The 16,655-nt window shown below is 42.5% G+C and overlaps 1 protein-coding gene across 1 annotated transcript; it reads left to right on the top strand.

Annotated features, from left to right (window-relative positions):
* Positions 1 to 2,308: 2,308 nt before the first annotated feature.
* Positions 2,309 to 15,553, top strand: slco2b1 (solute carrier organic anion transporter family, member 2B1). The gene is made up of 15 exons (XM_068331566.1): positions 2,309 to 2,417; positions 4,631 to 4,720; positions 5,980 to 6,117; positions 6,298 to 6,460; positions 6,549 to 6,773; positions 7,471 to 7,569; positions 10,704 to 10,834; positions 11,402 to 11,489; positions 11,714 to 11,878; positions 11,963 to 12,152; positions 12,288 to 12,426; positions 13,369 to 13,529; positions 14,363 to 14,427; positions 14,605 to 14,725; positions 14,828 to 15,553. The coding sequence occupies exons 2-15, from the start codon at positions 4,640 to 4,642 to the stop codon at positions 14,949 to 14,951; spliced, it is 1,890 nt and encodes a 629-aa protein (XP_068187667.1). The 5' UTR covers positions 2,309 to 2,417; positions 4,631 to 4,639; the 3' UTR covers positions 14,952 to 15,553.
* Positions 15,554 to 16,655: the final 1,102 nt, after the last annotated feature.

The raw sequence follows: 16,655 nt of genomic DNA, 5'->3' as shown, positions 1-16,655 counted from the left end.
CATGAATTCATGCTCCCCTCAGGATGAACCAGTGTGAAATAAGATGATTGTGAAATAAGCTGACCATGAATTGATTTATTCTTGCTAAATTCATGAACAGTATGTAGAAGTGATGATGTCCACCTCAGCCTCAGCTGGACCACGTGTTTACTGTTCTATGTTAGCTTTGCTTTGCTGACATGCTAAGATGTTGATCATGAACCTGGTTTGGGGCCTGCTAATGACTATTTTGTTTGTCTGGTGGTGATTTAGAAGTTTTGACCCGCACCCTGCTTTTCTTTTCGTAACTTTCCATCAGATTAACTGACGATGAGGAAACATCGGCAGCCTGATGTTTTGCTGTATATCTCTGGAGCTTTCATTAGCTTCTGTAACCGGTGTCGTCATGTAATTCCTGATAAACATCTATTAGTGCTTCTCTCTTTGGGATAATTACCAATGAGAAACTGTTGATAAATATTTTGTTACAATCTGCTCTCGGTGGAACCAATTAATGATCTGTTTTGTATCAGAAACATGAGCGCTCATTAATGACTGAGGTGTTAACTTGTACGCGTGCTGATGAAACCGGGCTTGGGGGGTGGACTACAGAGACTACAGACAAACACATTAAGCCTCTTTAGGATTTTCACATTTCATAATTAATGTTGTGACATTTTTATGAACGTATTTTAACATGTACACAGCAGTTCACCCCTGTTGTGAAGAACTGTACTGCTGTAGTCTAAATTAATCTCTAAATACAAAAAATGCAAAGAAAAAAATTTAGTAAATAAAGGCTTTGGGGTTCCTCTAATGTTAAGGTTGAATCCTCCCCATAGACCCCCCCCCCATTCCACCAAGTATTTCCTGTTTAATCCGGATGGACAAACCAGATGAAGGGATGATCAGTGTGTTTCTGGCCTTAGTTTGGGTTCAGTGGATGTAAACACAAACATATACATCCTCTGTGTGTTATGGGATAACTAAACAGTGATGTCGTCAACATCTGTGCAATGACATCATGGTCAAGTCCGTGGTGAAGAGATGAAGGTCCATTACAGCACAGACGAAGTTGATCAAATTGTCACATTTGCTGACAAAGATTCTGTAAAAGAGCATAAAATAAGTATAGATATGTAAATACTGTGACAGATCCATTTTTACATACACTCCTCATCATGTTAATAGAAAATGTTGGACATAATTTCAGGGTTGGTGAAATGCTGTGCCTTTATTTTAAAGAAAGCACAATACAGTGTTAAAACAAGATTTTTAAAAAATGTTTTAATTTTAAAATTTATATTAGCCAATGCTGTGCTGTCACTGTTCTATGGTGTGAAATGTACTGAACAGAGTTTTAAATGTAGAATTTCTGAAAATATTCATTGGAACCTCAGGGAATTTATTTAAAATTAAATTAAATGTTTTAGTTATTAAAAGATAAAAACTAGACTGTAATTTCTCACATTTCAGAAATCACATGGATGTTTGAATGTGATGGTGTCACAACAGAAATAATCACTCCAACAGGAGAATCCCTTGTTGGTGGTTAGGGTCATGCTAAAGTCAGGTTAGGACCCATGTGCAGTAATACAGTAAACACCCATCAGGCACTGAGGTGGAGCGCCCTCTAGGGGTTCTTAAGGTGGAAAACATGTGACAGGAAAATAGGTTGTGCCTCTCAATTGTTAAATAGATGTTTGAATGTGTGCTTTTACTGCATAGCTAAGTTGCCTCATAAAACACCAGGGTGTTTAATAATTCCTCCACAGACAGACGTCATGCCGTCTTACCTTCACAGACATTCGTCAACCAAGAGGAACATTATGTTTGATTTATTCAGATCCCACAGCTTTCTAGTTGTTTCCATTGACTATTATTATCTTAAAAAGATAATCCAGTTATTTAATTTAACCTCTATTTCAGTTTCAGTTTCAACAAGTGTTTTGTAATTCGGGAAATGTTGAAAAATTGACTTATCCTGGAATTTAAAACAAAAAAAAAAATCCTACGCATTTGTCCAGATCCACATCCAGATTGAACAGATTTTGTTTTCTGGCCCAGACTCCATCCTTTTACTGAAATCTGTGAAAATGTGTCCAGTAATCCTGCTGACGAACTTAAAGGTTTAGGGTTAGTTTGGTGTCATTTACAGCAAACTACTAAACCTCCAGACTAAACATGCACTAAGTGAAAAAATTCCTTATTGAACCTGCTGTATCTGAAGACTGTAAATGTCTGTAAACTTTCTGGCTGCTGTCCCTCCTTCTACTCTCTTTTTCTGCTTCTTACTTCCAAGTCCTGCCTCCAACACCGTGGGTTCAAATTCCATTTCCTCTCTCCTTCCTTGGCTGTGGGGCTGCTGCTGGCGAACCTGAATGGTTGGGTAAAAACACCACGAGAGAAGATCAGAGGGGTGAAGCGCGGCTTTCTGAGTGAGTCTGAATCAATCATTCCTGTCTAGAACCCCTCCGGCTTCTTGCTGGGACCTCATAGGTTAGAGCTTGCAAAAACAGGACAGTTCTTTTTTCAACTTGCCTAAAAATCCAGTTGTGCTGCTCTGACTATATTGTTTTTTGCAGGAATACATTTAGGTAGCTCTAGTGCTGCATCACAGGTTTGAGTCGTTTGTACTTGGGTGGAGCTTTTCCCATTTTGTCTTACGTAGTTCACTATCTTTATGAGCAGCATTTTGTTTGCATCTTATTAAAACCTGTTAGCTGTAATATGAAACAATAAAATTTGATACTGATGCATACATTAGCAAAATAAAAATAAAAATCACCAGCTGGTAGATTTCTACAAAGACGTTATCAATTAACAAATACAATTAGTGTCCAAATCAAGAACTCAATGCTCAGTGATGCTATTTTAAGTGCGGTCATTGCAGGAAACATCAACTCCCCGAGGAGCATGCATGAATGAGCTATTGAGATATTTTTAGAAGCAAAATAAAACTTTTGAGTTCAATTTCATCAATACGATGTCTCCACTCTGACATCTAGAGAAGTTACTAAACTAGGCAGTAGGGAATATGTCAAACTTGGTGGAACTAAAATAAAACCATACTGTAAGTCAATGTAGATTCCTAAGCCGGTGATCATAATGCAGTTGCCCTGATTGACACTACAGGATTAAACATATTCTAGAAAATCCTCTCCCTTTTCTGTTTGTGTTATTTCATAAATTGATTTTGGAATGGATCCAGTAGCTAACTCTAACGAGATGAAAATAAATGCTGGCATGGAAATTCTAAATATTGGAAAAATCAATATGCATCATCATATAGACATTGAGAAATCAATACCTTTCACATAGATAATGAGGTTCTTCACCTTTTCGCTTCACTTTTATCTTGTTTTACACTGTGTTGAGTTGACACGACACTGCCCGTAAACACTGACGTTATCGCTGCTTTTTATCCAATCAGATGACATCTGTGAGCTCACCGAAAACTTGCACAAATATGTAGGGAGTTCTGTTTGTAAATGGAAAACCTCCAAAAGCAACGTTCTTATCAGATGCCCAAACCACTTGCAGTGCTTCTATGCAATGTAAAGGATGTAAACTCCTCTACGCCAATAGAGGACTGGATGAGCTCAGCCACCTTTCAGAGAGAACAGATTTTCACTATCAATCAGTCTCAGTCTCTCGATCACTGTCCAGAACATATGAGCAAAGATAAGGGTTGGAAATAGATTGACTCATGAAACTTTTTTTCAGCCATTCATCAAACTTGAAGATGTTGACTCTTATCTGCTTAGCACCAAGCTTTTAACCCCCCCACTTTGAGAGTGATGAAACCAGTAGAACCACATCATTTAATTCTGGCCATAAGACAGGAGCATAAGCAGTGTAATGCATGATTCACATATGAGGTTTTTACAGTTTTTAAATCTTTTCTTTTTAAATTCAACATCATCTACTTTATTTTGGATAACATTCTCCACTACTCATTTCCTCTGGTGCTTGCTTGGCATGTCAGATGTTTGTCTCTGCTCTTCGGCTGCTTGTTGGGTCGACATCGGCTTGTTTCATTAAGGCTTACTGGAGATGAAGCTAACCACACCATCAGCATCTGACCTCCATTCTGTTGACATTCCTTTGCTGTGTGAGGCCTCTTCTTCCTGCTCCTAATCCATTTTCATCCCTTGCCAGTTGAAATTATGAGTTTGTGTTATCAAATGACAAAAAGCCCCCTACATATTTTTTCTCTTATTTTATCAAAACAAATTAAATTTGATGCAGACATCCATGACCCCCCCCCCCCAATATGAATTGATAGAACTCTGATGAGTTCATTATGATTCTTCCCTGCATCCCTTTTCCATTTAAATTGTGTCCATTTTGGTTGTTGTTTGTGTTTGCTTTGGTAAACACATTCTCTATTTGTACATCTTTATTTTTTTATTCTGCAGTGACCTTCCTTCTGGCTTTCCAGTGTGTCAGATGTCAACGCACAAGTCAAAAAACTTTCACTCTCATTTTTGCCCTCTTTGTGTCAACAGAGAATGACTGGCCTAAAATTTTCAGACTGCAAGTGAATGCTCTTCTCCTGTGTCACTAGATATTTGCTGTATTAACAAGTTAATGGGTATCAGTGTGGGTTTTTACTGTGAATATTTACAGGTGGTGTTCTGATCTTCAGGTCTGAATAATGAAGACCAACAACTTCAACATGAATATATCTGGATCTCGACTTCCTGTCCGGCGCCAGAGTCCTTTCAGCAGCGTTAAGGTTTGCTTCTGCTTTGCATCTTGTTTGATGAGTGATGACCCAGAACTCAACATAAAACACAGCTGAGAAGACTCCATTGGATTTGAGCTTTCATAAATCAGGCAGACCAACATTTTCCTGGGAGAGGGAGAGAGTTCTGCCTTTGCCATGTGTTATCTGCAGAGTAACAGGAACACAGGAGTCCAATGCAGTTTAAAAATATTTTTTTAAGAAAGATAATGAGACAAATCTGACAGGAAAGAATCCAAATGTATTGGAGGTGTATTTGTAACAGAAGTGGAGTTTGTTGCCTCCACATTGTTGTGTCCATGGACCCGGGTCGGTATAAACTCACAGCTCTAGAAACAAAATAAAAATGCTCTGAGCTCAATGAGCTCATCTTGTATTTCAATTCATCAAACGTGACAATACATTTTCTTAGGTTAAACTTGACTGATTTTGACATCAAGTCAGGTAAACTAGGGTTTCAAGTGTCAATGACCTTCTTAGGGGAATTAAATCACTCGAATCAAAGATACTTTATTGATCCTAAGGAAAATTCAGATATCCCGCAGCACAGTTGTGCAATCGTGAAATACAAATACAAAGAAGTACAGACTGGGCAAATTGTGCAATTGCAGGGAAAGGTAAACAATTCAAGCCAACTGCCTTTAAACCGAGTCAGAGCTGGAATTTCTCAGTTTCTGTCCAAGTTTTCAGTGCAGCATTTGTAATCTTTAGTACATCTTTATCTTTAGTTTGAGTTAAACAACATTCAAGAACAATTTAGAGGCATTTATGATCGATTTTCCTCAAGCTATCCATCCACCACTTCATCCTCCTGTCCTTGCAGATTTGGAGGGGTAGCCAATCTGATAGGCGGATAGGGCTCACAATGCAACATAAGTTTAGAGTCACCATTCGTCCTTGACACTTGGCTCTGATTGGTTCATTCCACCACATGTGACCACTGTGAAAGGGCATCCCAGAGGGTGATGAGTGAGCTGCTCACCTAGGATAGTCAGCCTGTCTTCCTGAAGTCCATCCAGGAATTGTTCTCTGGGATCTCCACATTTCCTCTTAACCATTTCCTCTCTGCAGGTCTTTGAGTCACACGACTCAGCATGAATCATGATTTTACTTTTACTTTTCTCCTTCTTTCTACTTTGCCCCTTTATTATGATTGGGTTACATAGTTCTAATTTAATACTTTATGATACAGAAATCAATCACACATACTGAACCCAACCCACTCCTCTGATCGTCTTCTTTTCCTGCAGTTCTTCGTGTTTTGCCACAGTCTGCTGCAGCTGGCGCAGCTCCTGGTGTCAGGCTACATGAAGAGCTCCATCTCCACCATCGAGAGACGCTACGGCCTCTCCAGCCGGAAGTCAGGCCTCCTGGCCTCTTTCAACGAAGTCAGTACAGGACCAGATTCCCCAGCTTGCTCTGGTCTTTGTTTTATTACATCACTGCTGCTGATCTGCCCATCCACTCTGAACATAGAACATCTGCAATGTTGTGCTAATATTTCAGAACATTTTAGAACTCATCTGCTTTTGTTAACTGTCAAATCAAACTTTTATTTGTTCTTGCAGGTGGGAAATACACTCCTCATAGTTTTTGTTAGTTTTTTCGGGAGCCGGGTCCATCGGCCACGGTTCATCGGAGGTGGCGCCCTGCTGGCTGGCATAGCCTCGCTTCTAATGGCAATGCCACATTTTCTGAGTGGACAGTACAACTACACAGACCGCATCCGCTGTGAGATCAAACACACACACAGACACATCATCTAGCCCTAAAAGATGCTTTCAAACATGTCCTTAACCCTCTCACAATCTCCTTCCAGCCCCCAGCGACAACAGCTCAGGCCTTTGCCAATCAGACAGGACTCTCTCTACCACGTCCTCCAATCAGAGTTGCAGCCTGCAAGAAAACCCCGCCCAGCAGGTGGTGTACCCGCTGCTGCTGCTAGGACAGCTTTTGCTGGGTATTGGATCCGTTCCCATCCAACCCTTTGGTATCTCCTTCATCGACGATTACGCCAGCAAGAAGAACTCTCCATTCTACCTTGGTACGAATTGTGGACACACAGAATCAGTTTTTATCCTGGCGTTTAGGTTGGCGTTAATATGGAGAATATATAATTTCCTCCATGACTTCCTGTCATGGAGGAAACATAAATTTCACGTTGCCAGAATCAACTACAAAATAGTTTTACAGCAGACTTTGAGTTTGAAATTTGGACTCCTCTCTTCTTTAAGTGATTAAGGTTTTACGACATTTTCCATACTGGCAGTTTGTCCTCTTTTTATCGGAGCGCCTGTGGTAATCATTAAATATGCTGCATATGAGGAAAATTTACAGTGCTTCTGATTGGTCAGAAAATCTGCAGCACGTTGTGAAAAACAAACAGCAAGTTTGTCTTGCAGTCAATAGGCAAATGTTGGGAACGTTTGTCATATAACAAACGATAACACTAACCTGGAACGTCTGCAGGCTCTCTGCTCACATAACAAACCAGTTTTTATTTTGGTTCTGTCAAAGCAAGCTGACGAGCCTGAACCTGAACCAGATCCAAGTACTGATACCAATCTCTGCTCATTCATTTTGAGATAGTATTTTGTTTCTATGACCTCTCAATCTGAGGGATCAAAATCTGAATACTTGCTCAAAGAGCGTTTTATATAAGCTGTGAGTTCAGTCCAGTAGACAGAAGACAGACGCCTGACGTTTGGTCTCATGAGGATTTTCTTGGCCCTGTTTTTCAGGCATCCTTCTCGCTGTGACCGCCTTCGGCCCGGCCTTCGGCTTCATCACCGGCTCACTCATGTTACGCTTTTATGTCGACTTTGATAAAATACCCAAAGGTGAGAGGACAGCAGATGATCAGCTGATGATCCCCAGCTGGAGTGTGATTGATATGTGGAGGATTGCAGCCTGTTTGTGTGAATAATACACTGTGGGTCATTTCCTCACTAACTGACAGGGTTAAAACACAACAAATGAAGATCCATGCTCTTTAAGGATTAGGACATTCAGAGACTGTGAAATATTTTCACTCTGTTAACCTTTGTTATATTTAACTTACTCAATGTAGCCGCAAGATAACACAAGCCAGTGTCTTATTGTGCTGGTCCCAAGCCCAGATAAATACAAAGGGTTGCGTCAAGAAGGGCATCCGGCGTAACACTTTGCCAAATCAAGTATGCAAATCAAACCTATGACTTCCATACCAGATCGGTCGAGGCCCGGGTTAACAACGACCGCCATCGGTGCTGTTGACCTACAGGGTGCCGGTGGAAATTGGACCACTGTTGGTCGAAGAAGGAGAGAAGGAAAGTGTGTTCGCATGAAGAGAGAGAAGAGAAACGCCAAGAGTATAGGACTGAGATTAGGGATGTTGAATGTTGGAACTATGACAGGAAAAAGTAGAGAGTTGGTTGACATGATGCAGAGGAGGAAGGTAGACATACTGTGTGTCCTGGAGACCAGGTGGAAAGGTAGCAAGGGTAGAAGTTTAGGAGCAGGGTTCAAGTTGTTCTGTCATGGTGTAGATAGGAAGAGAAATGGAGTAGGAGTTATCTTGAAGGAGGAATTTGTTAAGAATGTCTTGGAGGTAAAAAATCTGTCAGATAGAGTGATGAGTCTGAAGCTAGAAATCGATGGTGTGATGTTCAATGTTGTTAGTGGGTATGCTCCACAGGTAGGATGTGAGCTGGAGGAGAAGGAGAAAATCTGGTTGGACTTTGATGAAGTGATGCAGAGCATACCTAGAAGTGAGAGAGTTGTCATTGGTGCAGACTTCAATGGACATGTTGGTGCAGGAAACAGAGGTGATGAGGAGGTAATGGGCAGGTTTGGTATCCAGGAGAGGAACGCAGAAGGACAGATGGTAGTGGACTTTGCAAAAAGGATGGAAATGGCTGTAGTGAATACTTTCTTCCAGAAGAGGCAGGATCATAGGGTGACCTATACGAGTGGAGATAGGAGCAAACAGGTAGACTACATCTTGTGTAGACGGTGTAACCTGAAGGAGATCAGTGATTGCAAAGTAGTGGTAGGTGAGAGTGTAGCCAAACAGCATAGGATGGTGGTGTGTAGGATGACTCTGGTGGTGAGGAAGATGAAGAAGGCAAAGGCAGAGCAGAGGACAAAATGGTGGAAGCTGAAAAGGGAAGAGTGTTGCATGACTTTTAGGAAGGAGTTAAGACAGGCTCTGGGTGGTCAGGAGGGCCTTCCAGATTACTGGACAACTACAGCTAATGTGATCAGGGAGACAGGTAGGAGAGTACTTGGTGTGTCATCTGGAAGGAAAGTAGATAAGGAGAATTGGTGGTGGAATGAGGAGGTACAGGAGTGTATACAGAGAAAGAGGTTAGCTAAGAAGAAGTGGGACACTGAGAGGACTGAGGAGAGTAGACGGGAGTACAGGGAGATGCAGTGTAAGGTGCAGGTATAGTTGGCAAAGGCCAAACAAGGGGCTTATGATGACTTGTATCTTAGGTTAGACAGTAAAGAGGGAGAGACTGATCTATACCGGTTGGCAAGACAGAGAGACAGAGATGGGAAGGACGTGCAAGTGTCAGGTGTGATGTGCGACAGAAGAGTTTCAGCTAAAATGAAAGGAAAGGTGTACAAAACTGGTGAGACCAGCGATGTTGTTTGGTCTAGAGACAGTGTCACTGAGGAAAAGACAGGAGACAGAGCTGGAGGTAGTAGAGATGAAGATGCTGAGGTTCTCTCTGGGAGATACCAGGATGGATAGGATCAAGAATGAGTACATCAGAGGGACAGCACATGTTAGAGATCTTGGAAATAAAGTCAGAGAGGCCAGACTGAGATGGTTTGGACATGTCAGAGGAGGGATAGTGGATATATTGGTGGAAGGATGCTGAGTTTTGAACTGCCAGGCAGGAGGCCTAGAGGAAGACCAAAGAGGAGGTTTATGGATGTAATGTGTGAGAGAAGAGGATGCAGAAGACAGAGTCAGATGGAGGCAACTGATTCACTGTGGCGACCCCTGAAGGGAAAAGCCGAAAGGAAAAGAAGAACAAGAGATATTTAACTCACTCACTACTAGCGGTTTTAAAGCATTATGAAAAGTTTGTTTCTACTTTTTTCTGTTGTCTGGTTATTATCTGTAGAATGTAGGCTGGTTTCACCAAAAACACCAATTCTTGACAAAAACACAAATGTTTGTCAGCGGAACAGTGACTCTGACGCTAATATTATTTACTTTATTTCAATAGTGGGTTCCTTCTATTAAACAACAAAAACAACACTGGTGCTTTTGATTGTAAAATATCAATTTATTTGTAAATATACATATAGTATGTCCACCCTCTACATTCAACAAAAACATGTGCATAACATAATTGCACCAGTCAATTTTGTTGCTTTGTATGCGGGTGATTTCTTCTTTTCATTTGAGCTGCATCTGATGATATTATGGGATGTATTCCAGAATACACATGAGCGCTTGCTGATGTTCTGTGAAACTTAAACGCTCTGTTTGTGCAGTGCCTCTTAAATTACTGCAGCTTTGTGCTTTTCAGAGGAGTATTTTACACAATAGTGTGTTTTCCGATACTGTGTGGGGTGTGTTAATGGAGGGCAAAGGTGAAGTCACAGTGTGTGTGTGTGTGTGTGTGTGTGTGTGTGTGTGCAGGCATGTGAATATTGCATGTGTTTATGCATGCAATGTTTATGCATAAATTGTATGTTCACTAAGAAAGTGTTGCTATGAGCTCATATCCAGCTGAACAGCAAACATTAAACCCAAACATGCAAAACTTGTGTAAACGCCTCCATGGCGTGGGAAAAGAACGACAACCGTATATCGAGAGCCTAAAGGTAGATCACCACGGCATAGACATTTTTTCTTATTGGTTGAATAATTGTCGGCCAGCTTGTTTTCTTTAAATGGATTCAGTTCTGCCTTGAAACGGCGTGCAATCATTTGACTAATGATTGGATGGATGGTTTTGTTGTTTCGTGACAGACCAAATCAAGTTGAACCCTCGGGACCTGCGATGGGTCGGAGCTTGGTGGCTCGGGTTCCTGGTGGCGGCCTGCCTCCTCTTCCTCACAGCCTTGCCATACTTCTTCTTCCCCAGAAACATGTCAAAAGAGGTGAACAAAGAGTCTGTCAGCATCCATGACATCTAGGAGTTTAGTTACTTTGAACAAACTGCACTCACCACAATACTGGACAGTTGTACAATGAGAGACCAAATATCTTTGATTTCCTGACAATGTGAAGGACAAAAAAACCTTTGAATGAAAACTGGACATTAACACAGAAGGGATGATGGCTTGCATCATTAAAGATAAATATCCTGTTGATTCTCAACAAATAAAAGCATTTACTGGCATTTTTTGCAGTGGATTCATCTACAGCTCTTTTATGATCCTGAATGTGCTGCCAAGGAAATAATTTTCTTGGAAGCCTTCCAGAATGCTTGCTCATATTTCAGTGAATAAATCAAGAGCTGCACCTCCAGGCCTGAGACTTCCAGCTGATGTGTTAAATTTAACCAGAGGCTAATCTGAAGCGTCTTGTAGAGCGGTTAAATGTAAACCTCTCTTGCATTCTGTAGCCTTCTAAAAGCAGCAACTGCTAATGGAGGGGTGTTGAAATATACAGTAAAAAAAAAAAAAAAAAGTCTATCATGATGTTCTGCTTCCATATTTGTCCAGGACGACGCAGACGATGCTGAGTCCACACAAGACTGTCACCAGCAGAAGAACCCCCTCCAGGAACTCTCCCTCCTTCAGTTCCTCAAAAGTAAGACTCCGCTTCTGTTTCCTGTCTGATATAGCTGCGTCTGTGGCAACTAGAGGTCATCTACAGAGGTCACTGGGACATAAGTGTTTTATTGTCAGCACTAAGACAGATGTTAATGAAGATCTTGGGTTTTGAGGGTTATGAGATATCCCATAATGCTGTGAGGGTTGAAGAAGTAATGTCTCCACCCATTGGGTCTCATCATCTCCTCCACTGTCCCTCAGGTTTTCCTCGCATCGCTCTAAGAACGCTGCGGAGCCCCGTCTACCTGCTGGTGGTTCTGGCCCAGGTCAACCTGGCAGCGCTGCTGGCGGGCCTTGCCACCTTTATGGCCAAGTTCATAGAAAGACAGTTCAACCAGACTGTGTCCGTGTCCAGCATGATGATCGGTGAGTCTCAGTAACTTCAATAAAAATAATTATTAGTTTTACTCACAAAAGCTGTGACAAAAAATCCTCGTTTCATTCTCCCAGGAGGGGTGTGTATTCCTCTGGCAGTAGTGGGCACCGTCCTGGGTGGGGTTGTGATGAGGAGGTTGAGTCTCTCCGTCAGTGGTGCCGGCAGGTTGTGCACCGCCGCCATCTTCCTCTGCATGTTCTCCATCATACCCATGCTGTTCATCGGCTGCTCGACTCAGAACGTTGCAGGAGTGTTTCCAAACAGGTATTTGGAAGTTGACTAATTCCTTCACTAACTGCTAAATAATTCCACCAATAACAGGGAAATAAGGAAACAGATTCACCATCAGAGGAATCAGAGTTCACTGCAGAAATAGCACTTATTTTTGTGTGTTTTCAGCTCTCGTGGGTTGTTGTGTAGCGCTGGGTGTCGGTGTCCTGAAGAGGCGTTTAACCCGGTCTGCGGATCAGATGGAGTGGAGTTCAGGTCTCCCTGCCATGCCGGATGTATCACCATGGAAATAGATAATACCATCATAGTAAGACGCTCAGTTTTGGAGTTCTTTGTTTTCTTTTCTAAATTTGACATTTCCTTCAACTTGTTCAGGTTCAGGTTCTTGTTCAGCTCAGACACATCTCATCTTAATTTTCTGATGCTGAGGCCCTTCTCCTCCTCCTCCTCCTTCTTCCTCCTCCCTGATTTTATTTCCCAACTTGCCAACCTGGATCTGTGGAAATGGATTCATGTGAAAGAAATGTCAAACAAAGCTCTGTGACACAACTGAAGGATTTGTAGCAGAAAAGAATATCTAGAACAACCTCTCTTTGAATTTTTAATCACACAAATCTTTGTTGTCGAGCCCTCAAAAACAAAAAGCTGACCTGGCAATCTTGACCCATAAATAACGGGGCAACAGGAAAATGAAAATGTGCCACTTCCTGCTTCTTGGAAGTGAAACCTTTTTTTTGACATTTGGATCTTCTTCTCCTTTCAGCTTTTCCCTTCAGGGGTCGCCACAGCGAATCAGTTGCCTCCATCTAACCCTGTCCTCTGCATCCTCTTCTCTCACACCAACTACCTTCATGTCCTCTTTCACTACATCCATAAACCTCCTCTTTGGTCTTCCTCTAGGCCTCCTGCCTGGCAGTTCAAAACTCAGCATCCTTCTACCAATATATTCACTATCTCTCCTCTGGACATGTCCAAACCATCTCAGTCTGGCCTCTCTGACTTTATCTCCAGAACCTCTAACATGTGCTGTCCCTCATTTGTTTTTGTGTTGAAAATAAATCAACGTTGGCAAGCACAAAAACGAGAGTGCATGAGAAATGAGTCCACAGTACAGGAAATGACATTGTGTTTGTTTGATCGGCTTTTATTGAAGATATTCAGAAAAACAGATGCTAACTAGCAGCACATGCTACTGACTGGTTTCCTGCTATACAGTAAGGACTTCCTGTGTGTGTGTCTCTTTGTGTAGAACTACACTGAGTGTCAGTGTGTGGGTGGCCTCGGCCGTGCCTCTCCAGGTACCTGCAGCAGCGGATGCTCTGACCTCCTTCTCCCCTTCATGGCCATGCTGGGTATCACCAGCTTCATCGCCTCCCTCTCCCAGACCCCCTCCTTCATGATGATCCTCAGGTAGGAATGTAGAGATCTGGGAATAGCTTCATTCCCCCCCATCCTGAGCTCCTTCTCCCGTCTCTCCACCTGCTGCTCCTCTTCCTCCTCAGACTCACGTTTGCTTTTAGAATGTTAAATATTTTTTATTGATTATTGACAGTATAAACAGGTTTATGTATAATTACAACAACTAACGACAAAAAACAGTTATTGTGTTGTGCTCCACGCTCTTCTGAGAGTCTGATTAAGATCAAGCTTCAGTTCTGTTATCTGAATGTTTCTATGAAAGGAAATGTTCTCATATGTTCTAAAAGGGAAGGTCTTCTCAGTATTCACTGAGTCCAGCTGCAAAACATTCAAATAAATTCCAAACGGTTGTGAAATCACTGCAGAAAATTGGGGGAGGGGTTGGTCTGTAACGTTCCTTTTGCATTAAGAGACGTTTTTGGACTTTTCTACCACATCCTCATTCCTAAGATCATGACAGAACTATCGGGGGCCATCATACATTCATTCATTTTTTCATTCCCTTGTTTATTTGGGGCGAATGCAGCATTGTCCTCCATTCCGGGTTTCTATTTTTGAACTCTGCCCCCGTCTCTGGTGTGTCCTACAGGACAACAAGGCAGGCCAGGTCAGCTACACTAAACACAACCAGATGAACAACCCGGTTTGACAGTTTGAACTTAAATGACTTACCATGGGTTGTGATTTAGTGTTAAATAAATGAAACCCCCAGGGTTTGGACAAGACGCCCGTGATGGTCTGGAGCTGTGGTCTCTGCATCACTCTCTGGTCCAACATGTGTTCCATGTCTGGGTTATAAACTGATGTTTGTGTCTCTGCTGCAGGACGGTCCCCACAGAAGACAAGTCTTTCGCAGTGGGGGTTCAGTACATGCTGTTCAGAGTGCTGGGTGAGTCCAACAGTCACTTCTTTACCAGAACCTTGAGCCAGGCACATCAGACCTGACAGTCATCTGCCTCATCTCATGTCTGTGCTGGAATCTGGGAGGTTTTATTCATTAATTTATTTCCCACTGTTTTGTTTGGTTTTGTCTTGGGTCCTTCCCTTTTTCACCCCGGGGTCATAGCCTTCATGCCCGGCCCGGTGCTCTACGGCACCGTCATCGACACCACCTGCATCCTATGGGGCAGAAAGTGTGGCAAGTCGACTTCCTGTTTGTACTACAACCTGGACCAGTTCAGGCACAGGTGAGTCAGGATGGAAGCAGGAACCGCTGATTCAGGGGTCACACAAAGGAGGCTCCTGCTCATCTGCTCCTGCTCCTCACTTCCTGTGTTTTTTTTGTGCAGGTTCCTGGGTGTACAGGTGATCTTCGCGTTCGGAGGTTTGCTGTGTTTCATGCTGACACTCGTGGTTCTGCATAGGAAAGCTAAACGGCAAGAACCGCAGCCGGAGAGCAAAGGAGGATACTAGCTGGTGACGGGGGAGAAAACGGGGGAGAACGTTTCATCCACCGAAAAACAAAAGACGAGTATCAAGACGTGAAGAATCACACGAAAAAGAAAAGGGGAAGGCGAAAAGACAGAAAGGCTGAAGGAGGAGAAAGGGAGTTTCAGGGAGTTTGAGCTGATGGTTGGAAACTTCTACCAAAGCTATGAGTTACTGTGTTTACTGTGGAGTGTTTCTCCGGTCAGCCTGAGGTCCACTGGGACGTTTATGTCTTTCCAGGTAACATGGATGGAGCTCAATGAGTTCATGTGAATAATATGATGTAAAGATTCCAGGTTGTAGCTATCAGCACAAAAATGCCAAGACATTTAAAGACTTTTTCTGCTACTGCTGATAAAGACGGAGCTGATCTATAAAATACAGACACGATAGTCGGAATCCATAAAAGGAGCTTTTCTATATATTTTGATATATTTCATCACTTTGAACTAAAATACTTACAAACGTAGTTTGTGTCTGAACCTGGAAGTCCCCAAATGCTTCTTAAAATTCTTGAGGTGTTAAAACTAATGCTAACATGCTATTATTTAGCTAATAATGTATTAAAACAGAGAAACTGAACAACACATAGTGAAACTGAAACTATGGTCTTACATTTGCAGGTATGTTGTGGTCTAAATGTGTTTAAAAAATGCCCACCGTTGCTCTAAAGTGATTTATTACACTTCATTGCACAACGAACAAGCCCAGGCAGCCGGTTTCAGTCACAGGAGCAGTAACATCCATGTCTGCTCTATGTGACAGTTGGAGCGTTTCTGCTGCAGGTCTGAACATGTGACCTGCTGCTCTGCTTCACCACCTGCAGAGCGGGATCACGTGACACATGTTTTGGTCCAAAGAGGCATACCTTATCTTCATGCACGACACCAACAAGAGCAATAAAGCAACTCTAGACCTGTGAGCCAAGCATCTCATTAGCTTACAGAGTCCCATCCCGATGGTTCATCGATGCACTTGAGCTCCAAATGTCACCCCACCCCAGAGAGCAGCTGATATGACTCCTTTCCAGATACATCTGGGTGGATGTGGCTACCAGCGCTAGCAGTATTATCCCACCAAAATGTTCCAGAAAAGAATAATTCATATTGTGAAGATGAATCAGTGCAACTATGAACAGATACTTGTCTTTATGGCCTTCCTTCAATCAGAATGCTAATGATAGCCACCTGGAAAACAACAACAAAGCTATCGCTGTCGTCCATCTGACTGCTGTGTGTTCACACACATTTGTCTGCTTGATTTAATTTCCCTGATAGTTTAACTTAACTGTTCCTTTAAGGCTGGGTCAGTGGCCTCCCTCAGCTGACCCCTGACCCTCAGTAGGTTTCCTGTTCCTGCTTTTCTTTAATGTTTCTGCAATTTCCTCTTGAATGTCTGCCATCACGGGTTCAAACGCCCCGCACTCCATGGACAACTGACTGCATCCATCAACCTGATGCTTTTGTACCTGAAGAATGTGGTTTACTCGTTTGTGTGGAGCTGTGAAGGAGTTTTAGTGGGTGAGTGTCTCCCTCTAGTGGAGACATGACCTCACTCAGACAACAGAAGACAAGACATGCGTTTACTTGTTGGGTGGAGAGTCAGGAATGTGTGTGAGAATCAGACCGTGACCCTAAAACAACACGGGCAAACCAGCAGAGAGCAAAAGAGCAGACTGAAGAGAACCAG

This window comes from Antennarius striatus, chromosome 13, assembly GCF_040054535.1.
Source record: "Antennarius striatus isolate MH-2024 chromosome 13, ASM4005453v1, whole genome shotgun sequence".
Taxonomy (NCBI): Eukaryota; Metazoa; Chordata; class Actinopteri; order Lophiiformes; family Antennariidae; genus Antennarius; species Antennarius striatus.
This window is presented reverse-complemented; position numbering and strand designations above follow the sequence as displayed.